The 25,171-nt window shown below is 38.4% G+C and overlaps 1 protein-coding gene across 1 annotated transcript in view; it reads left to right on the forward strand.

Moving 5' to 3' along the window:
* cblb (Cbl proto-oncogene B, E3 ubiquitin protein ligase) overlaps positions 1-25,171 on the forward strand; it is a 78,343-nt gene that overhangs the window by 31,662 nt on the left and 21,510 nt on the right. The window contains exons 5-9 of the mRNA XM_088088431.1: positions 4,394-4,550; positions 13,302-13,423; positions 18,801-18,938; positions 21,314-21,401; positions 23,329-23,460. Coding sequence (XP_087944557.1) covers positions 4,394-4,550; positions 13,302-13,423; positions 18,801-18,938; positions 21,314-21,401; positions 23,329-23,460 — 637 coding nt within the window. The remainder of the gene's footprint in view (positions 1-4,393; positions 4,551-13,301; positions 13,424-18,800; positions 18,939-21,313; positions 21,402-23,328; positions 23,461-25,171) is intronic.

Below are 25,171 nucleotides of genomic sequence, written 5' to 3' on the forward strand. Positions count from 1 at the left end.
CTGTTTGCAGTCTTGTAACTTCTCCCTCTACCACTTAGGTGTCACATTGTCCTTCAGCTCAGCTGCCTGTTCCACCAGTAGAGACCGGAGACTGAGCTCTGGTGGTGCATGCCGTGCACTACATACATTGAGCTTAATAGAAAGAGGAGCGCCTAATTATGACCATATTGGAAAACATACTTTTGGGAATTCTACAACTCGAAAACCAGCAACACATGCACACCAGAACAACTCCGTTACCAAAATCTTGTCCCGTCCCCTAAAGATTCTGCATACATATGCAGATATCTGTTTTTCCAGGGATTCAGGAATGCTTGCTCAGCCATTTACATGTCCAGACAACTCGTACTTTTTGAATTTTGAGCCAATTGAACAAGGATATCAACATGGCCATTTGATAAAGTTGAGTTGATTTCAATTAGGCAAGAAAGAAAGGATATAAAAGATGATATTTCACAGGTCAAAATCAAAGCATACTTACATGTTGTATATGTATACATTTGTATTGTATTCTTCAAATCCCTGAAAAAAAAAAAACGAATTGGGACAATAATCCCAGCAGAGACACTGTTTTCCTGGCTGCATTTGAGGTGTCCACTGTGTTCGCAGCCACTCCAAAGACTAATCTATTATAGATTGTTACAGACCTCAGCTTCCCGTGGTCAGAGCGAGAGGATGCAGGCTTGTCATCAATCCTGTGAGAGGACTGTCGGGAGACTCGTACCCCGCAGGAACTTGCTAAAAGAGTTCCGTGAAAAAGACTTTCTCTCAACACAAATGACCACCCAGTCAAGGTCATAGAGAATCATTCAATCAACGTTGTCCCAGATTCAGCAGAGTCAGCTTCAGTAAATGAGCTAACTCCATTACCTGTGTCACATGAGCTCTTTCAGATCAATGAACTCTTGTGCTTAATATCTCACACTGTTTAAATTATACGTGCAGGATAACCAGCTTATTCTTCAAGTACAGTTTGCGTACACTATATTTCAAACATCAGCTTAATTAACCATGTGTGTGTGTTCCAGGAAGGTGGTGTCAGACTGGAGTGTGTGTGTGTGTGTGTGTGTGTGTGTGTGTGTGTGTGTGTGTGTGTGTGTGTGTGTGTGTGTGTGTGTGTGTGTGTGTGTGTGTGTGTGACGCTAATGCATACTGGCCAGTTAATATGAAAGTGCGGTCGGCCATGCTTTGAGCCATAGAAGGTTATTCCCAGCACTGAACGTTTTTTTTTTTTAACAGCCTTGATTACTATCAAAAGAGATTCTGCTGTCATGAAGCGTTCAAGTGTGCTGTATTCTTTCTCATTACTCTCTCACTGTCCTTGTGGTGTCTCTTTTCCCTTCTGCCTCCCTCCCTCTGTGCTCAATTTCCTCTCCTCTAACTCTGACTGTGCTCGGACTAAAAGCTGTTCCAGCTGGTAGCTCAGGAGCTGCTGTGATATCGCCAGCTTGTGTCCAATTTGGTTTAGTTCTGCCATCATCATACCAGCACAATACAGTCTTTGATTGACTTTCTAAACTCCAGCTGTCTGTTTCAGAATCTTTGCCTCATGACATGGTTGCTTGTTTTGATATGATTCTGAAATTTAAATGTCACTGTTCATTGTGTTGCACATTCGGCCCGCTATTATTTGACATTTCTTCATACTGTTATCAGTACAATAACGCAGTTTCAGTACTGATACAGAAATATAATGAGCACATTAGATGCAATGCCCTAAAGTAAAATAAACATATTTTTTAAAACCCCTTTTTTGTTCATTAAACCCTTTGAAAATTGCGCCAATTTGATTAATTCCTGTCAAAAAGGAATGGCCCAAAAATTTGCAAGGAATTAGTAAAAAGTTACAAGAAAATTAACATTAAATAAGCCAAACAAAATTTGCAAGAAACTAGCAAACATTAACAAGACAACGATGTAAAAAAATAAGCCAAAAAAATGCAAAAAGGTGACTAAAATATTAGAAGAAAATTATCTAAAAAATAAGCCAAAAAATGCAAAAAGGGGTAGAAAGTTTAAAAGTTACAAAATGATCTGAAATGAGCCCCCATTATTGCAAGAAATAAGTAGTCTGAAGAAAATTATCTGAAAAGAAAATAAGCCAAAAAAATTGCAAGAGAAATTAGTGAAACATTATCTGAAAATAAGCAAAAAAAATAGCAAGAAAGGAGTTACAAGAAAATTAATTTAGTGAAATAAGTGAATTTAGATAATTATTAGAGTTATGTTGCTATCACTGGTTTTGGTTTTGGCATGCTCTTAAATTAAGTTTTTTGGACAGAGAGTTTTTAAAATGGTCCTTTTGTGGACAGGAATTATGTGGAGAATGAACTTGTCCTGAACCTTGGTTATTCAAAGATTGTTAATTATTTTTCCGAAAATGATTTCCAAAAGATGCTTGACTGTGTGATTCGAATACACTGATAAACATTACAGGCACAACATGTGTTAATCTGAACACAGCAGCTCCATAAAAACATTAGTGACAAAGCATTAATTACTACGTTGCACAGATAACACAAAAATAACATTAAAATCACATACAGTAACAATGTGTGCGGCATAAGAAGCCACTTTAGGGAGAGGTGTTTATGTGTTCATCTGTGTCTTGTATTTAAAACTGGAAGGAAAAAAAATCACAAGACTTGCAGGAGGGCTTTCAGCTGAGATCCGTCTCCACACTCGAGTGCTCGTGGCTGAGAGGTAAAATTAAAAAGCGTGGTACTCAAACGCAGGGTGGGACGAGCAAAGAGGAAATCCTCACCAAGAGACATTGCTCTTGAGCCTCTAAAATGTCCTCATAATGGAGCTGCCACTCCTCATTTCAGTGGGCCTCGTGGAGTCTCACCTTCACTGCAATCACACAGTTATATTTTTGCTGCAGAGACACATTTGTTGTCATGTCAGTGCAATAGCAGAACTATGGAGCTCATACCAGTTTGGCTGAGATGTTGTCAAAATCCACATTTTATTTTATTTTATACATTCAATAGTACATCTCTCTTTGTCTCATTAAAATTGAATAAATAATAAAACAGAAGAGCATTTTCTCTTTGTGTTATCTCCAGCTTGATGTGGTGCAGCCTCTTGAGATAAAATCACAAAATGAAAACAACAACATTAATAACATGCTGTGTGCAAGGTTAGGTTTAGCACTAGATGGGGAAAAGATTTTACAGACCTGTGACCTTGTCATCCCTGGCTCATTTACAAAACATGTTGGTTCCAGGAAGCCTTCATGTTTAGTGCCACAGCATAAAGTAATGGCTCTGCAGGTGCCTTTTTCTAACTGAATGAGTCTGTGTTGCTGCCTGGTAACAGTGTATTTCAGTCCTGTGCTTTTGCTGTAATAGAAGCTTTTTTGTTTTTGTTTTTTTCCAAATATTTTGTTTTATATTATATTATATTATATTATTATATAATATTATATTATATATTATATTATATTTATATTTTGTTTTTTAAATTTATTGTAGAAAAGGGTGAGATAATGTCAATGAGAAATACAGTTCACTTTTTTTGTATGAGCATGTGAATATGCACATATATAGGCAAGAATGAATAGAAGCTTTTAACGCTGTCAGGAAGTAAGATATTATAGTGTGAGATGAACTTCTCGTGTTACACCGCTGAGACGGCTGATCATAATCACCACTACATTTGGTAATTTGACATTTGGCATCAACAACATTTTCATTTCCCAATTTCTATCAGTTATGGGTGAGACACTTCACTTCAGTGCATGACCTTGCAGAAGATCTGATCTTTTCTTTTCTTTTCTTTTCTTCTCTTTTCTTCTCTGAAGCCTCAAGGGTTGTTCAAGTTGAACAAATATTCAGCCTTGTCTAATCTATGAATGGGATTGGCCTATTGACAAATAAGATGAGAAAGGTTGCATTAGGTTACAGCATGATGCCTTCAAGTTCTTTTCAGTAGAAATGCATATTAGGTGACAGTAAACTATAACATTCTTATGATATGTTCAAATGTAATTTTATTAAATGTATGTTTTGCCGAAAAACTATAATAAAGTTGTTTAAACGATACATTTGTTGATGTTTTCACAGCAATCTGAAATGGATATTTTAGAGGGAATTATGATATGTTCTAGATAGCAAAAAGGCACTGTTTTTAAAGAAAGATACATTTCATATGAAAGGTTATTTTAAAGATTGTATCATAAATATATATTATCGAATTTGTGCTCATTTAAAGATAGGGTAGTGAGGGGGTTAATGACTATAAAACAGTTAAGTATTTTTTTTCATGAAAAAGCACAAATGGACAAAAAAAACAGCAAAATATAGAACTTAAACAAAAAAAACCTCTGTATCTGAATCTGTAAATTCTCAGCATCTTCAGTTGTTATGATTTGCCTTTCTCTCTCTTGCAGGACAATAGTGCCATGGAAAGTCTTCCGACAGTGCCTTCACGAAGTGCATCCCATCAGCTCCGGCCTGGAGGCCATGGCCCTCAAATCCACCATCGACCTCACCTGCAACGACTACATCTCTGTGTTTGAGTTTGACATCTTCACGCGCCTCTTTCAGGTTTGTTGAAATAAAACTTAAGTTCAAACATGTGAATCAAATGATTTAACTCACACGGCACATACTGTAGCGCTTTGCTCTTTATCATGCTGTGTTCAGATACAACCGCTTTTAGCATTTGCGTGTAGTGTTTTTAGTTTGTTGTCTTCTTTTTGCATGTGTCTTCTTTGTGTGAAAAGCTAAACAAATGTATTAAGGATCTGTTTCATTCATTATTGCACTTTTCAGTCTCGCTGATGTTATATAACAAGCCAGACACAAGCTGTCAAATGATAGCTAGAAATGACACCCTTCAACAGAATGACAGGCATGGCTTTTTATTCACTATGTATTATGAAAAAGGAGGAAGCTTTTTCACACCCGAGTAGTAATCTTTTCTGAGAATCCAGAGGACAGACAGAGAGCAGATAACCAGAAGAATGCTTGTAAAGTGTAGTTTTGTCATTACATGTGCTAACAAGCACCACACATGCAGGTGTAACTCAGCGGCTCAAACCATTGAGTGCCATGTCGCGGATGACTTATCATAGCATCCTCTAATGAAGAATACCAGACATACCACTAGTTAACAGTAAAAAAAACAACTTCTTTTTTTGTTAGAGTTAGGCCAAGTTTAAACTTTTTGGCCCTGTTAAAAACAGAAAAATCTTCCTCTGCATTAAAAAAAAAATGTATCTGAAATGTATTGTGCATGCGCAAAGTCTGGCATTGACATGGTGTTCTCAAGGGATCCATGCATTGCCAGTATACACGACAACAGAACGGGAGGCATTTAAATAAAATTACACTCTGAAACACAGTTTGCATTTTCAGGCTGCCAAAACGCCATTGTTGTATGAACAAAAGTCCAAACTGCAACTCAAATTTAACCTTTCATGCTAGAGCCATTGCCATTTAAATGGCCCCTTAGACAGTCTTAGGCAGTGTCATCATTTAGGATCTTATTGGCCTGGGTATGGAAGCACTTCCTGAGCCTCTCAGTGCTGCCTGGTGTATCTGGTACCTTCACCCTGACCTCAAAAGGGAGGAAAGGTCATTTTCTGGTTGTTTTGGATCCTTAATGGTTCTCCTTAGCCTCATTGTTGTAGGTCCTGGTGAAAACATCCTTTAGGCAGGGTAGAGCAGTGCCTATAGTATGTTCTGAATGGACCACTCTTTGCAGGGACTTGTGGTCCAGTTGGTTCTGTCCCAATATCAGGCAGTGATGTTACCCGTCAGGATGCTTGTGATGGTCCAGGAATAGCTATTCCTCAGTATTTGACGGGATAACGGAAGTTTAACCTTCTTAAGTATAGCCTGATTGAAGTCTCCAGCCACAGTGAGCACAGCGTCAGGATTACTGGAGTTTGTGAGCGGTTCAGGTCTTTGCAGAGATCTGACAGGGCAGCCTCTGTACTTGCTTGTGGTGGAGTTTAGACCACTGTAATAATGACCACTCTAAAATGTGATATGCATTTGATTGTCAATATCTCCAGACCAGATAAGCAGGACTGGATAATGCTGTAATATTCCCACTGTCACATCAATCCTTATTCAACATAACGCACATGCCACTTTATTTATCCTGCTCTGTCACAGAGAAAAAGAGCCACTTAGTTGAAGGTGGAAGAGAATAGAAGTTCAAAGTTAGATTTATTTGTCAATTTGTCCTTGATCCAGCTGCAAGCATGGTAAAAATGATGTCATCAGGTGGAAAATAGTCAGAATGACAAATTCCAAGGCCAAAGCCTAGAATGACACCCAGAAATAATACAATGCATGTTTTTATGCTTTGATGGCTGTAGGATCAAAAATTTTAGTTTGAATGGGTTTCAGTGGTGCATTTTTTTTTCAATTACAGCATGAATGTAACAATTTAGTTTCCACACTTATTGTAGGAGCTGAGCAGGAAATTCCAAGATTAAACAAAAATGCATGATATTGCCAAATTAATATGCTATATGCATGAACACAACCAAAATTATAATTCTTTTTTAAATGCGCCAAACAGTCCCTAAGGTAATCACACACACACACAAAAACAATTTTAAGAGCAAAAATTAGCATAACCTTAGCAGATCTGCCTTCTCCTGTAAGGTACACAGAGGAAGGGGTTGGAAAGGACCATCAGGCAACCTATGCTAGATGTTTTGGTACCATTTTTTATTAAAGTAGGAGAGGAAAGGTTTCTAGACTTTCCAAAAGTCGACAGGCATCCTCGAGGCCCCTTGTGTGATGTGTCACAATACTTTCCACCCATTTAGAGAGTACTGATGGCTTGGCAGATTTCCATCGAACACTAACCTTGGTGCAAATATCAGACTGCATCCCTAAGTGCAAACTTTCTCCAAATACTGCTTAGCCTGGGTCTGGGCATATCTCCTTAATATAGACATTGGGAAGTTTTTCAAAGATGGCCTGCCAAAATGGTAACACAGACAGCAGCCAGTGTGGTACAGAGTGGCTTCATCTTGATGGCAGGGGGAGCGGGTCATGTCTGATCCTGGGATCATCTGTGTTAAATAAAAAAAATTCTTAAACCTCTGATTCATTGCTGGCTTCTCTTGAACCAATAGGTTGTCAGTGTGTGTAATGGTGCGAAGAGGTCCAATAAAGTAAATTTAGCAATGGACTGACTGTAACGGTGTGTCAGAGGCAGTCCCCTGTGGTCAAACCTCATGTCCCTTGCCTGGATTATTCACTGGTTGGGAATCCTGGTGGGAGGCAGGACAGGGATCAGAGGGTCCACATTCAGGTGCAGGTGAACAAAGCAAGAAAATATGCTGACCTGGTGGCAATTCATTGATGATAAACTACAATCCTCTCGGGACAAAGAAAAAAATAATGAATTCCATCAATTTACATGTGCAAAATGGAGTGGGAAGAAGTATGAACTTATTTAATACTAGCCCTTTATTACATAATTAAACTGCTATCAATTATCTCCTATATAAATTCAAGGCTTGTCATATATGTACCAACGTACACGCACACACACACCTATATCTAAATCTATCTGTATAGTACTTTTAACACCCCCTCTTAAATTATTTTTTTGTCACTCTATCTGCGGTCTCGCTCTAATATCCAACATTTTTGCGGGTCCGTGAATGCAGCGTGGCAGGCAGAGTTCTTTTTATCTTTGCAGCTGAATGTCACTCGTGAGGTGGATAATTGATCTGTTGATACGTTCAGTGCTGATCAGATTGATAGATGACAGGAAATATTTGCAGATTTTTGTAAGTGAATGATAGTTATGTTATTATGGCTACCTGGGTACCAAGTGGATATCGGGCCGAACCAGAGATCTTATCAGGGGCCTGGGTAAACACTCCCATGTGGGAGGGTGTGGGGCCATTGTTGGCTGGCTTATACCCAAAGTATAGGGTTATTTTGGGCCAATGTCAGTATTACTTTTATAACTTCTACTTGGTTTACAGTCAGCCATACTAAGATGTGTTTATTTTGACCCGGTTTTGTATTTGCATATCTGTGAGGTCATATTACACATACTACATCAGTGGTTCCCAACTGGTCCACGTAAGAGAAAATCCTGCGTATTCAATTTTATTTTAAAACCTGCCAATAGCATTTGGGCTAAAAACAGAATGAAATTAAACATATTGCACGAATAAAGTGCAATTAGCAAAAATCGGGGACATTTCCAGGATTTGAGGACATTGGGGACTTCACCCGCGTCTCTGTAGGGGAAAAAAAAGAAGATTTTTAAAGAAAACGTTACCTTTCTTCCTGGATAGGGTAGGGAAGGGAAGGAAGGGTAGTGATGGTCGTGAAAAAGCCTTTCACACAACACATGCACCAAACTGCCTCTATGATCCCCCATAAGACATACTATACTATAACATTTGTAATGACAAATTACATTTTAATGACTTTTTAATATGTTTTATATACTATACAAGGACATTTGTTATTACTTGATAATAATTTTTTGATATACTTAACTATGACATTTTGAATTTTCTGACTATGACTTTATTGTCTCTGTTTTGTGTCCATTTGTAGTCATTTTGTGTCCGTTTTGAGTTAATTTTGTGTATTTTTTGTGATTTTGTGTCCATTTTGAGTTAATTTTGTGTCTTTTTTGTCATTTTGTTTCCCTTTTAACCTGAGTGGTTTACTATATGACAAAAAAAAATAAGCTAGGCAGTTTTTATTCAGAAATATATTTAGGATGACAATAACAAGCCTTAATAATTTAACTGGGCTTATATGTCATCCAGACCATGAAAAATGATGGATAGGATAGGAATGAAGGATAAACTGGGGAATCTCTTCTCTGCATGTTGTGGAGTCTCAACAGGCAAAGGAGCTTCACCCAGCTGAGTAAATCAGGCACTTCATCAAGAGATGGAAACCCGATGTTTGTCCAGTCAGAGCTATCATCCTTATGAGTGTCTTTCTTTGGAAGTAATGTAGCAGCAAGTGGAGGTCCTGGAAGAACCTCTACATTGGGATGACTTGAATCAGTGTCGTTATCATCCAGAGAAGGAAACCCAGTGCTTAGGTACATCTTCTCTTCAATGACAAGTGCGGCCCCAGCAGGTAAAAGTCTTGAAGGCAGTGAAATCTTCCATCTATCCATCCATCCATCCATCCATCCATTTTCTTCCACTTATCTAGGGCTAGGTTGCGGGGGCGACAGGGGGAGCAGAGTACTCCAGACATCCCTCTCCCCAGCAACGCATTCCAGTTTCTTCTGGGGGACCCTGAGGCGTTCCCAGGCCAGATGAGATATGTAATCCCTCCAGCATGTAGTGGGTCTGCCATGGAGCCTCCTACCAGCTTGAAGTGCCCAAACCACCCCTAGCACCTCAATTGGCTTCTTACGACGCAAAGGAACAGCGGCTCTACTCCGAGCTCCCTCGCGATGTCTGAGCTCCTTGTCTTATCGCTAAGGCTGAGCCCAGCAACCCTACGGAGGAAAATCATTTTGGCCGCTTGCATCCGTGATCTCAATCTTTTCGGCCACAACCAAGAGCTCATGACCATAGGTGAGTTTGGTAACGTAGATGGACTGATAGATCGAGAGCTTTGCGTTCCAGCTCAGCTCCTTTTTTACCTTTTTTTGCTTGGGGCAGCAACTCTACGGCGAGTATGTGGACACAGCTCTCAATTTGGTCATACAGGGACCAGATGGCTTGCAACAGCGACCCCAGTACCCCACATTCCCGCAATACTTTTCACAGGACTCCCTTGAAGGAGTGACAAAGGCCTTCTCCAAGTCCACAGAACACATGTAAACCGGATGGGCAAACTCCCATGACCCCTCCAGCAGCCTTGCAAGGGTAAAGAGGTCCACTGGTCCACTGTTCCATGAGCAGGACAGAACCCGCATTGTTCCTCCTGAATCCAACCTCCCCCAGGACAGTGGAACCTCACATTCCTTAATGCATTGACAGCATAACATCAGAGGAGGAGACGGGGTTGGAGCCAGTGGAAGCTACTGAGGCAGCAGGTTAAGAGGCCTGAACATTAGACAGGCCTCTTCATCATAACCTACATCAGTTTCATCATCCAGAGACGTAGGCGGAGAAGTGGAATATCAGCCAGTCGACTAAGGGGCGTCAAATTCTGTCCCACATGATCTCTGCATGGAGGACTTGGAGGCAGTGAAACCTCACAAGCTGTTATGCTGAGACAACACATCAGATCGGCCAGTTCTTCATCCACAGAAGCCTTTTTGCTGAGAGGCTGGGACATAAGAGAGGCCACCTCATCGTCCAGAGAGGGAATGCCTTTAAAATGTTCCTCTTCTCATGATGGTCTTCAGGGGGAAAAGGGGTTGGTGGCAGTAGAACCTCCTGAGGCAGCAGGTTAACAGGTCTGAACATCAGACGGGCCACTTCATCATCAGCTTCATCGTCCAGAGAAGCAGGTGGAGGACTTGGAGGCAGGGGTCCCTCACAAGTCTTTATGCTGAGGCATGATATTAGATCAGCCAGTTCTTCATCTGGAGAAATAGGTGGAGGACTTGGAGGCAGGGGAACCTCACAAGCCGAGATAGTCCGGGACATAGGACAGGCCACTTTGTCATCCAGGGAAAGAAACCCCATGTTTTTCATAGCTGGGTACAAGGCCAACACATCGTCAGCAGGTGGAGGACTTAGAGGAAGTGGAATATCTACCAGACGACTGAGGGGCATCAAATTCAGAGTTTCATCACCCTGAGAAGGACAATCATGAATGTGTCTCACATGATCTCCAACATTTGTAGGTGCAGGACTTGGAGGGAATGGAATCTCCTAAGTCTTAATGCTGAGACAAGACATGAGATAGGCCAGATCTTCATCCACAGAGAGAAACACTCAGCGAAAAAAAATCATACAATGAATTGAATTGAACATTATTTCGAACATTTGAAAAATAATAAATGAATAAAATAATATTTTAAAATAAAAAATAAAAGTGAACATATATATTACATTTTTCATAAATAACAAATTCAACATTTCATGTCCGAAAATGAGTAGGAAGAAGAAAATTTTAGTCCTGCCCCTGTTCTATTCTAACCAATTAATTAACCTTAAAGACCAATTGTTGGTGTGTTCCTGATAGCCAGCGTTGTTTACAATCCTTACGGCTCTTTTCTGTAGTATGCATATTGCTTATAGAGTGCTTTTAAGGGTGTTGCCACGGACCTACACACAGTGATTCAAATATGGTAAAACAAATCTTTCTAGCCAGCTTTCCTTGCACATATTATATGTGGTTTCCAGGAGATTTTGTAATCTAGCATCACACCCAGAAATTTTCATTTAGTCTTTCTATAATACCAACTAGTTAACGTATTTTAATTTTTAGCTTTGATTTGATGTAATGTGCTGCCGTGTCCATACCCTGTCCATACTTTAAACCACTAACAGCTGAGGGAAGGCATTTTAAAGCTCTACACCACCACTCCCTTTTCTTTCTCTTGATGAAAACACATTTAATGTCTTCACCTTGTGAAAAACTATTACTATTACAACCCAATCAAACAAATGTTTCTGACAACCAGAAATAGGTTACATATGTATGTTATTATGTAGCAGATACATTAAAATGCTATATTCCAAAAACACTGGTTAATGTGTGGTTAGGTTTAGGCGCAAAAACATTAGCCTGTTTTAGGGGCATAATGCTAGGAAAACAGCAATAGTTTGCTAGTAAACACCTATATTTGGTGACCTAAAAAGCCAGGGGTCCGCAGCTTGGCATACCAATCACCCCATCTCCCGATTTCAAAATCAGCTCGTACGTCACTTAACGTTGATGTGATAAGCATGAAATGTGCAGATGTATTCCTGGTTTGCAGTAACGTCCAGATCTCACAATTGAAATTATTTGAAGTGAACACACAATAAGGAACTGGCTACTTGTATGGGCTCTCCAAAACCATGCAGGTGATAGCTTTTTGCCTAACAGAAGATTGAATTTTTGTTTATAGAGAAAGGTGTCAAGCACATAATTTTAGGTTGCAGTTGTCTTCAAATATCTTCTGGGTTTTTGTGAAACAATCGCTGTTTTGAGTACCAGTGCAGTGGTTCAGTTGTGGTGCCGTTGTAAGACTGACTGGAATACTGGAGTACATCTATATACAGTGATTGATGTCTTTGATGTAAGATTTGTGTTATATATGTAAATATTATTATAAACAAATACTCATACAAATTGTTTTCTTTATCACTTACTAGTTATTTGATAAGAAATTAATCAAACCAATTTGCTTATTTCAATGGTTTTAATGCTTGTGAAAGGCACAAAATGTCCTGAATCAACCCAATTTGCTCAGGTTTCAAAAGGTGTACACACACACACACACACATATATATATATATATATATATATATATATATATATATATATATATATATACACATACATTGTCCCCGTTGAGCTCCAGTTAACAGGCAGGATGGAGTTGAATGTTGTGGTACTTGGCTCTACCTGGGAGCCACATGGCAGACCCACTGAAGTTAGTCAGCTGGGCTGGCGTAAGTCTCTGGGGCCGCATGCTCTACCTATTCAAATAAAGATAACAAAAGAAGAAACAATAAACATTTCTGGATTTTTTTTTTTACCTTGAAAAACATTTGTGGTTTTTTTGTGTAGGTTAGGGTCTCAATGGATGCATTTGTAACCAGAGCTATATGGGTTTCCATTAACCCTCGAATTGCAAAAATTGAAATTGTGAATTTAAAACATGCCTGATGGAAACATGTCAGTTCACAAAAAAACGTTTTTACGTTTTTACGCTTGCCTGAGGTGGTATTTCCTGTGATTTGGAAAAGCCATATTTCGGCTAGTGCGGTGGCTGCAATAGAAATAAACCTGCTGATGTTTTGATGCTGCTTGGAATGTTATCGCCATAGGAGAAGTCACATAACATCACTCACTGGAAACGCAATCATCTCGCAATTGTGTTTTGTCAACATTTCGAAAATATCGCTTAAGTTTTGTGCAAATCTGTAGCGGAAACTCGCCCATTTACTGCATTATGCTCAGCTGGTCGTTGGGATGGCTAGATTCAAGAGACTTTGGGCTCTGCATTCTCTCTCATTGTTTGTTGTTTATCAGTTTGACGTCAGCCAAAGAATTGAGATTCAACCAAGTCAACATGTTCTAATAATACTATTATCTGATATCACTATTGTTCATTTGTGTCAAAACACTGACTCAAGATGACATTATGCTAAAAAAAAATAGTAAAAATAATATACAATACATGTTATTCTGTTTATTAAAAAAACATTGTCTGGTCTTTTTCAGCCATGGGGATCAATTCTGAGGAACTGGAATTTCCTGGCAGTGACACACCCTGGCTACATGGCCTTCCTCACCTATGATGAAGTCAAAGCCAGACTACACAAGTACATCAACAAACCTGGCAGGTAGGGCAGCTGTGTGTGGGTGCGTGTTAAAGCTAAAGGGGGGTAGATATAATGGTATTTGTTCCATATCTGTACATAAGTATACATGTGGTTTACTGTGAAAGACGTGTCAGAAAACATCAAATTACAGTTTAAAGGTAGCAGTAATGTTGCAGCTGCAGAATGTCTGTGAACTTTATGACAACAAAATCATTTACATCCTCTGCATGCTGATTGGCTGGCTGTGTGGCTGTGAGTAAGTAAGCAGGATTTAAGTTTCTCTCTTGAGCTAACTTCTATGTTAACTCACTAGTTCTTGGGTTGTCCCTCAATTTGTCCGTGCAAATCTACCTCCATACATATGGTTTTTACTTAATCTGCTTCTTTAATACTGTGCAGGTTTGTTTTGATTAGATTTGATTGTAAATGGCAATTGCATCTTACAGCTGGGCAATGTAAAGATATTATATTGTGATATTGGGTATTGTTATACAGTGATATGGAATAAATTGTGTTTTTTTCCTGATTTTAAAGGTTGCAATAAAGTACAGTGATGTACTTTTCACAAATAATTAGACAGTTCTACTTTTTTGTTTTAGTACTTGCCTTTACCCACTCAGTCATTACGTCTATATTACTCATGGATATGGATAAAAAATGGAATTGTGGTAACATTTTGTCAAAGTACCAATTGTGATTCCTGCAATATTGTCACAACAAAGACAGAATTTGGTAAAAAAAAAAACCCAAACAAACAAAATATCCATATATATAGCGTTTAGATATGGCCTTAAAATATTTCAATATAATTTTCAGCTTTGCACCCACGTGATATGTGTATTATTACTCTCTTTCAACATATGAGAAAAACCAACATCTGTCATTAGATTCTAATTTTATTAATTTTCACATTAAATTTTTAATGGTGCATGGAAACATGTGACATCACTTTTTACCAACAAAGCTGTGAGAGAATTAGTTCATGGACCAAAACAAGTCGATAAGTCCTTATGATAAGAAGCTGATGGAGAAAATAGGTTTTTCATTGCCTTTAAAATCATGTGAGGGTTGAAGAAGAAGTCAGGTTTTGTTTACTCATCTGAACACCTCCTGCTGTCACTTGCAGCATCCCGATGTTATCATGATCATGTGTTTGCATGTGTGTGTGTGAGTGTGAGTGTGTATATCTGTCAGCAGCTAACCTTGCAACTAACTACTAGATCAATCTGCCTAATATTTTGTGTGCACATTTATGACTGTGGCTCAAAAACATGTATGGAAAAGTTTGGTCTCATTTTGAACATCTGCAGATTGATCCCATGGCCAATATGTTATGATCCCCCAAAGTTAGGCATAAAACCAGCATTGTTTTAGATTTGCCTCAGTCAGCGCCACCTGGTGGACATGTGCCATCTACTGAGCACACTTTCCTAGTTATCAGTGTGCAGACACACATCCATGTCTAAAAGTCAGTGTGCTTTTCCAGGATCCAATTTTCATGGATTTAACCATTGATCTCCTCGGTCTGCAAACATACTCATGAATATTTAAGACGTTGGTTGCCGTAGCAAATAGCCTTAGAGCTCAAGGCTTAAAGGCAACAAATATCAGTCAGAAATAAAGAATGTTTTTGAAATTTGGCCAATTTGCATTTGGGATTATACGTGTCATAAACAGGTCACGCTTTGCTGTCACACCTCTGAGCTGCTCTGAACAACCCTCCCCAAGCTACTTATTACTGTCGTATATATTCATAAAACATGTCACATTTTTGTTTTAAAGCTTATGATAGCAGCAGAGTGCACGGTCCCCAGAAAAAAAATCAGTGAAGGAAATCCGGCTGGCCTGGATCAGACTCAACATCAGTAGGATTATGAAAAAATGAGAAACTAGTTTTTGAGACTTTAAAAAAGAGACTGATGGTATAGAAAAATGCAAAATAAACTTGGAAAATAAATTATTTAACAGTGTAGATTAAATGTTTGTGTGTGTCTCTCTATAACAGTATCCTACACACTGATTTCTGGATTGAATGCTGGCAAGCTGTGTTTGGTGTGGTGGGAAACTTTTTTTTTCCTCCACGTGGCAAGGTCCTGGAGGGGGGAAGAAACCAGCTTGAAAAAATACCTTTAAAAACGGCACTAATTTATTGCGAGCAGCTCATGTAGCCTTGAGCTGAGCCATGCATGCCCTGTGATTAGCCAGTGTTGCGTGGCAGCATGGTAGAGCAGAGCAGATAATGACAGGACAGGAAAGTGTGTGTGTGCGTGTGCATGTGTGTGAGAGTGAGCGTGGAGGGGGGCTTGAATAGGTCTGAGTATCTGAGTATGCAAATGTATAGGAAGCTGATCACAGGGTGAATCATGCAAATACCGTTGTTGTGAACCCATACTGGATCAAAGACACACAAACACACACAGCTGTGTGGGGGAGGGCAGTTGTATTTCATGAGCCACTTCAACACACTGAGACACACACTCACACACACAGGCCCTCACCACAAAGACACACACCCACTTTTGTGCATGCACTTGGGATAAGTCAGAACTGACAGACTGGTGAGAAGTCAGCCCAGGACAAATAATCATATCTCACTAAGCCTATTTTATTAAATGCATTTATAACAGTAGTGTGTTCAACTTTATTATATGACGGTGGCTACTTAATTTAACTTTATTGTAATTGCAGTTCATTCATTATTTTTTGTAATATAATATTACCATTAGTTTGAAGGACATTTAAAAATATTGAGATATATATCTTGTATTGCAATATAGCCTTAAAATATCAAGACAGTATGTTATAGCCGTATCGTTTGGCCCAATTTCTTACCCCTTTGAAACAGGAAGTGAAATCACTTTGCTTATGAAGCTTTCAGACTTTCAGACGACTTTCACAAGTATTTAAACTTTTGAACCGTGAGCAAATAGGTGTGATTAAAAAAAAAATACAAACATGGGAAAAAGGCAATGTGCAGCTTGATAAGAAATGTTCCACATATTGCGCATATATTTTTTTTAAAGCTAATGAAAATTTCTAGGGAAAAAAATAAGAAAAAGTTGGGGAAAAATATATTCATAATGATCAAAATATTTATAAATATTTAAAATTATATTTAAAAATTATTATTAATTTTAACCCTTTGGAACCTAAACACCTTAAAAGGACATGGCCCCAAAATTAGCAAGAAAATATTTTTTAAAAGGTCACCTGAAAATGAGCCCCCAACAACAAACAAACAAACAAACAAACAAACAAACAAAAACCAAGAAATTGCTGAAAAATTGAAAAAATAACCATATTTTGTTTTTTCTCCCGTAACAGAAATTTAAATGTATAATTATAATTATTATGAATATAGTATTCTGGACATTTTTTTTTCTTTTCAAATTTTCCTTTAAAAACATTCAGGTCGTTTTTCTTGTCACCTCTTTTCTTGCAATTTGTGGGACATTTCTAGCAAGTTTTCAAAAGAAATCAAACCAATCTGCTCAGATTCCAAAGGGTTAAAGAGCTTGTTAAAGGCATCTGAATGCAGCACAAAAAAACTGATGTCAATCCAGGTTTCAAAGGGTTAACAACTGTCTCCAGGTAATTTCCTTATTTTTTTACTTTTAAAATTTGAATTCAACATAGTCTTCTTGGACATTTTTACTAATTTCTTGCAAATTTTTGTGTTGTTTCTTCTTTTTGTTGCTCATTGCCTTCTTCCCATTTTTTTGGAGGAAATCAAGGCAATTTTCTCAGGTTTCAAAGGGGTTAAACAGTAATATGAATAATGGTGATTGCACCGAAAGTGATGATGAAGTAATGAATGCACGTGAAGCTGTATGTGTGATTCTCATGTGCACAGGCAGGCTTTCAGTCCACAGTAGAGCGATACCATCAGCGGGGAAACAGCTTTTTAGCATCAGTAAAACAGAAATTCTCAAACTGTCTTCCCACTTCTCCTCTCAGTCAAAGCCCCGCTGGATTTAGCAGGGTGCCTTTGTTGCTGGTGGAGGTGGGATCATCCTGTGGTCAAGGCACGCTCTGAGCCCAGTACTCATACTGAACTGCATTTTTAATACCTCCCTTTTCACATCTTTTTCACGTTCAGATTGTTCCACCTCGTGCTGAGCTGTTTCCTTTGTATTCAGCTGTGATTTGCAGCAGGAAAGCACAAAAGCAGAAAGAAAAAGCACAGCAGAAGCATTGTTTGTTGCACTTTAGTTCTATATAAAAGTCAAGGGTAGAAAGTTCATATTTCACCATAGGAAAAAAAAAACATTGTTTCTTTGGTTATTGACTCATTTCTCATTGAGTGAAGCGGGTGAGTTGTAATGATCTCATCTGTTCTACCCTCCAGCGGTCACTCAGGTGTAACTGATCACATCAGGCCTCTGCAATTTTATCATGAGGCTGTTTCAGAGGGCTTTTAGCATTAATTCCAGGTATAGACCCATCATAGCTGTTGATAAAATGATCCCAAGAAGTGCCAAATATGGCTCAAAGAAATGTCCCTCCTGAAATAAGCCAACCTAAAGTCTGATTACTTGTTAAAAGATTATTCCAAGAATGAATTTTATCTTTATGTTTGCACCTCATCTGAAATCCTTCTAAGGACTGATGTGGAGCGTCATTTCTCCTAAAAACAGATTTGATCCATCTATTTCATTGCAAACTACCGAAAGTCCACGATACTAAAGGGGTCATTTATACTGGGGCCACTGTGCACATGTCCCCACTACTCTTTGAAATGTCCGATTTTGCCCCCATCACTTCTTAAAAGGATAGTTTGTCAAAAAAGTTCTGAAAAATTACTTTCTCCTCGAAATGAAAACACTGTGAGAAAACATAAGACAAGAAGAAAAAGACACAATAAGAAAAAAATACAGTTCAATGTAAAGATAAAATAAACACATGTGCACCAAAAATAAGTTCAGTTAAATAAGTTCATTTCTGACTGCAAGTGAACGTTAGTACCAAATTTGAAAAAAAGAAATGTACTTTTGATATTGTATTCACAAGAATGAGACAGACAAGGTCAGTGACCTTGGCCTTTGGTCTCTGACTTCCAAAATGTGATGAGTTCATTGTTAAGTCCAAGTATGATGATCATATTATGAGAATTCAGCTAAAAGTGAATAAAACACGTTAACAAGAAGCTTATTTATGATTAGTGAAAGTTTGATAAGGATGATACAGTTTTTACATCGATTAAAAAAACAACTTTTTATTCTTTAAAGTTAATTCTAACAGTCTACTGACAGCTTATTTGAGTGTTTTCCATGCAGTGTAACAGTGTGCTTGACATTCAAACATTGTATTGCTTTAACATCAATATTTAAAGCATGTCACGTGTTTTGTTTGGCAGCCTGTGTGTGAACCGTGCACGTCTGCCCTCTGTCTCTCTCAGTTACATCTTCAGGCTGAGCTGTACGCGGCTGGGCCAGTGGGCCATCGGCTATGTGACCAACGATGGCAACATCCTGCAGACCATCCCCCACAACAAACCGCTGTTCCAGGCCCTCATCGATGGTTACAGGGAGGGCTTGTACGTAACCTCTCATACACTCTCACACGCTCTCTGGCTCACTGGCTTTGTTTGTATATTGATCAGTTGTGCTGAACTGTCCGCTGTGTATCCGCTGTATCCAAATGAGAAACGGTGTCTCAATCAGTCACATCTGATTTGTGTAGTTTTTAAGAGTCTCTCAGCAGAGCCCCGTGCCTCTGCTCTGAAAGCCACTTCCAAGATGAAACACCGTGTTTCTTTTTGTCTCCGACAGACAACAGGATGTCTTTGAGCCTCGAGACGCTCGGCGAGACCATCTGTTCCTATCGTACCTGATAATCTGACAGGCCCCCAGACAAATCAAACAAGCTTCCCTCCATTTAGTACGCGGCATCCCCCCCTCCAGCCGTCAATCGCAGCTGACTGAGGCTGCTCAAGGAGTGTTTTCTTTCAAGTCCACTGTAGCTGAAGAGCCGGAGGGGGAGGAGGGGGTTCTGTTTGAAGCACCTCTGTTTTTGATCAGGCGGGGAGACCCCAGTAACTCCGGGGGAAGTTAAGTTCCCATCAGACGCTCTTTCAAATGTCAATCATCGTGGTTATAATTACTGTGGCTTGTAAATGCTGAATTAATCTGCAAAATTGACTTTAATTTGAAAAGAGTTTCTGCTCAGTTGTGTCATAATTGCCGATGGCTATATTGTACTTTGTATTCCATGCAGAGAGAGAAATAACTCACTGTCTTTTTATTTAAGACTTACAGTGTTTTCTTAATATCTGTTGGTAACTGATATCTTGTGTCAGTCAAAAATCAGGATTAATTAAAGTTTCTGTAAAACATATACACAATTTCTACACGTGCTTCCATTGCTGCTCGTGGTTCTACCGCAACTCAGTTTAAAGGTACTTGGCTCATCATGTTTGTGAACATGCAAATGCGAAACATATATATGGGTTGTTTAAATGTCTGTAGAATGTCATAACACGGGTTTTCAATAACCCTCAAATTGCGTTTATTGAAATTGCGAATATAAAATGCGTCTAATGAAAACTTGTCAATATAAAAAAAACCCTCCCATTTATCGCAAAAAAGTTTTTATGCTCACATGAGGTGGTATTTCAGGCCATACTTTGCAAACTGTAACAAAAGCACTTTTTGGGCTTTTCTAGGCCACATGATGCTATGGCTATGTGCTTGTCAGCAGGAACTGGCTCCCTCATGATGCTGCAGGCGCTACAAGAGCTATTATTGCATCAACATAACTCTATAAAAGGTTGAGTGGATCATCCAGAAGTTTTGAATCCACAATTCCTGTGAAATTGTGGACTATCACCTCCCAGAAATGCCTCATGTGTGGCCACTCCCACATATAAGGGGCTTGTCTTTTCATTATTGCTTGCATAACACGCCTATGTCACCCTCAATTAGAAATAATGACGGCCAGTGCGGTGGCTGCAATAGAAATAAAGCTGCTAATTTGAACATCCATCGCCACTCTACTTCAGAGAAGTCGCATGAAATTACTCAGTGGAAACACAGTCATCTCGCAACTGTGTTTTATCAACATTTTGAAAATATCGCTCAATTTTTGTGCAAATTGGTAATGGAAACCCACCTGTAGATATAACATGTAATAATGCCTTTAGTACCATTAGTGAACTGCATACTTGATAACATGACATGCTGAAAGGATAGCTTCTGCACTTTTCACCCTGGACCCCATTTTCCCATGTATTTGTTTCTAAGTGACTGATGTGCACAACAATTTTTGAAATTGGTCCACTATTTAGCAAGAGGAACGAAACCTGTGCAAAGGGCTGCAATATTAACATATGGGGCAAAGGAACACCATCACTGTTTCTCATTTGAAATTGGTTTGTGGCTGAAGCGTCTCTTTACCTTTCACTTGATCTGATCTGTTTTTTATTTTCTTGTCAAGCAGAAGTCTCATTCTGAAATCTATCAAAATTGTTACAGGAAGACAAATGTGAAAATGTGTGAGTTGTAGAGTATTAACAGGAGAATTTTCAGAAAATGTAGTTTAATAATTTAGCTGATTTGACGATGTGGACAAGGCCTTTTAATTTGACTTCAGCCACGTATAATAGCAATCTGAGCTTTTCTGTAGAAAAAATAACCATTTTTAATGGAGAATAAGTGACAGTGTTAAATTGCCCCATATGCTTACATTGTGGCCTATTGTGCAGCTGCCAGCTGCTGCCTTCACACTCAATACTGGACCAGTTTCAAAAATTGTTGTTCACATTAGTCAGTTAGACACAATACATGGGGAAAATAGGGTCCAGGTTGAAAAATGCTACAGCTGTCCTTTAACAAAACATGATCAAAATGTGTCTGGCAGATGTCTTGCGATGTATTTGTAACTGTCGACCTCTTTTTTTTTTTTCATTCGCAGCTACTTGTTCCCTGATGGTCGCAGCTACAACCCTGACCTCACTGGTTTATGTGAGCCGACGCCTCATGATCACATCAAAGTGACACAAGTGGGTTTGTGTGTGTGTGTGTGTGTATGTGTGTGTGTTTGTCTGAAAACATGCCTCATCTGTATAAAGAGAGTAATGTTCATGGTTCCCACTGGTCATGGAATTTCTTAGCGTCAGCAAGCCAGAATACATGTTGCAAGCTCAGTCCTCCCTCTGACGTTTAGGTGTGGAAAATGTTCTCCGAGAACTGACTGAACTCATCAGAGTTGTTGTGGACATCTCAGTAAACTGCAGGAGTTTTTCAAAAATGAAAAAACTGAATTTTGTGCATTATGAGGCTGAGGCTGATCTCTGCAGAATTTCCACCACATTTTTCCAGTAAAGCCCTTTGAAACCTGGAGCAACATCACTTTTCTTGTGCTTTATATATTTATGTGTGTGTATATATATATATATATATATATATATATATATATATATATATATATATAAATACATACATATATGTATTTATTAAGTGAGCTGCTTTTACAATATTTAAATGGGTGCAATATCTTTCAACAACATGGGGAAAAATGTAATGAGCAACTTGGTAAAAATTGTTCCACAAATTGCAAAACATTAGTAGAATAAGAAAAGTATTTTTAAAAGCTGGGGACAATGTTCAAGGAAAACAAAAAAAAATATGGGAAAACTATATTTATATCTATCATAATTGCATATGTAAAATTATGTTGCAGAATCATTTTAATTTTGAAACACATTTCCAAATGTTTTTATGCATTGTTTGTTTTTTCCATTTTGTTTAGTTTTGTTGTTGTTGTCGTTGTTTTTTCACAAAATTTCTGTAATTGTTTCTTTGTACTTTTTAAACTGATTTTTTGCTTATTTTCCAACGTTTTTTATGTATTATTATTATTGTTATTATTATTTATTTTTAAATTATTATTATTATTATTTTTTTTAATGTTGCCTGTCTCCAGCTTATTTTATCAGCCTGACCGCATGATAATGTGCGAAGAGAAAATGATAGGGTGCCATTGTGTGGCTGGGAATTCCTGATATGATGATATGTGAGGAGGCTTTTCCAAACAGGGGAAGTCAGTGAATATTTGGGGATTTTGCAAATGGGTAATATGTAAGTCATATGATTTGTTTGACCCATTCTCAGATGAAAATTAGACAATTCATTCCAGAGAACATCAGTAACCATGACACTTCAAGGTCATGGAAAAGTTCTGCATTAGTGATTGAAAGTCCCAGAAAACATCACAGAATTAAACAATAGCCCATTGAAAACTGAGCAAATTGGCTTAATTTCTTCCAAATACTTGGGAGGAAGGCAATGAACAACTTCATATCAAATTACCCAACGTTAGCAAGGAATTGTAAAAAGTTACAAGAAAATTACCTTTAAACCAGCACCCAAAAAAGAAAAAAAACAAGGAAAAACAAGAAATTGTATTGAAAGAAGTGCTTAAATGTAATGTAAATGTAGTTAACTTTAAATAATTATCTTTTATGATTCATGTTTTAGTTTTCAGAGAATGATTACAACTGAAACGTATAATTATATTAAATAATTATTTTCTAATATTTTTTTAACTAATTGTTACATCATTTTGTATTTTTTTTAACCACAAAAAGCAGTTGGTTTTTACATTGCTGCATTTCCTCTTGGGATAGCGCCATGAAAAGTGGTTGCTTTTTACTCATTTTTAGTTTATTTTCTTGTCAGCATTTTCTAATTTCTTGTAACTTGTAGGATCTCTTGCCAATTTGCTCGTTGGCCATGTTTAAAAGACATGAATCCGATTTGCTCAAGTTTCAAGGTTTCAACGCTTGTTAAAGGCCTCTGAACGTAACACAGAAACTGATGGTGATCCAGGTTTCAAAGGGTTAAGGCCAGATATTGTAGTCTGTTCTTTTGTACGGTTTGAGTGATGCATCGCCTGATGACTAACAGGAGTTTGCTTCCCCTCAACAGGAGCAGTATGAGCTGTACTGTGAAATGGGCTCCACCTTCCAACTCTGTAAGATCTGCGCTGAGAACGACAAAGACGTCAAGATCGAACCTTGCGGTCACCTCATGTGCACTTCCTGTCTCACGGCCTGGCAGGTATAGTACTGAACCATTCTGCATCAACTTTTTTCCGGATCAAAACTGAACATCGGTCTCTCTGACCTATTGCCGTTTCCATTACACACATATACTTGAGACATCAGTCGAGAATAATGGCAGAGTTTTCACATCTTTATCATCGCATCATTCATGTCTCTCTGTCAAATATTCTGTTCAGAAGAACATCAAAATCTCACGTTTAAATTTGAACATTCTCTGAACTTTTCAACTCTGCTAACTGGATTTTTTTTTAGATTTATATGCAGGAATGAATCTGGTTTGCAGAATAATAAGTGACTGTGTATAAGTGAGAAAAGACTACTAAATAATAGAAGCAGCTTTCAGCCTCCAGTGCTAGATTGAAAAGAAAAACCCTCAGTCCCTCACTTCCTCGCTGTGTCCTTGCATCTGTCCTAATCAAATTTCCACATATCAGTCAGTAGTGAAAGCGAAAACTGAGAGCGTGTGCACACAGTATATTCCACTGTTTCTGTGTGTTTTTCTGTTTCCTGCTGTGTTCTACTTTTTTTTTTTAACGTGTGCGTCCCAGAGCACACTGACCTGCACGGCTGTGTTCATTGTGTTTGTGCACTCAGAAGCTGTGCCAGCAAAGTGTGCTTGTAATTACCTTCCTCTAATGAGTCATTAGCATCCAGTCCAGAGTCTCTCCTTTGCGTGGGACATCTGTGTTGCAGTCACAGAGAGGTGGCTCCCCAGACATGTTCGAGTTCTGCACTGACTCTGATGTTATTGATCTCTGGCGAGGACACACATACGCACACACACACATTCTGCAGTCCTGGACACAAGCCCATAAATTGCAAAGACAATTCTGGATCAAGGTTATTTCGAGTTGGCCGAAAGTACGTTTGTTAAAATTCTCAGAAAGGTTCATATCAAGGACTTGAAAACAGCAGACATCTTTTTTAATTTTCTTATTGCTGTTGAATATTTATGAAAACTTTCTACTGGTGAAATTGATCACTGCAGTCCTTTTGTTTTCATACTGAAATAGTTTCAAGGAGAGACCAACAGCAGATCTTGCATTATTTATATTTTTATGCCTCCGCACTGGTGATAGTTATGTTTGTAGGCATTATGTTTCTGGGTTGTTAGTCCCCTTCTTGTGAACATGATATCTCTTTTTCAAAATTGGCACAAATGTCTATTTTGAGTCAAGGATGAACTGATAAGAATTTGGTGCTCAAGGGTCAAGGTCACCGTGACCTTGTCTGTCACATTCTGGTTAAAAGAGTATTTTAAAAATACCTAAAGGAACTTTCTTCAAATTTAGCACAAATGTCCATTGGGACTAAACAATAAAACTGATAAGAATTTGGTGACCAAAGGTCACTGTGACATCACAAAACATATTTTTGGCCATAACTCGGGCATTCATAGGCTAATTATGATAAAATTCACACAAATGTCCCATAGGATAAAATGATGACATGATGAATGTTTAATTGTCAAAAGGTCAAAGGTCAACTTCACTGTTACATCATAATGTTCTGCAAAAGCACCTTCTGGCCATTACTCAAATTCAGGAACAGAAGGGGAGACATTTGGTCAGATACTGAATTGGTGATACTAATTTTGGGTGTCCACCTTGAAACTGTGCTGACGGTAGAGATCATCATCAGAGGGAAGGATGTGTGTGAAACACCCATGTTTTCACAGACATGTATGTAAACTAACTGATACTTGA

Source organism: Plectropomus leopardus, chromosome 15, assembly GCF_026936395.1.
Source record: "Plectropomus leopardus strain MGB_pleo_1.0 chromosome 15, ASM2693639v1, whole genome shotgun sequence".
In the NCBI taxonomy this organism is placed as follows: domain Eukaryota; kingdom Metazoa; phylum Chordata; class Actinopteri; order Perciformes; family Serranidae; genus Plectropomus; species Plectropomus leopardus.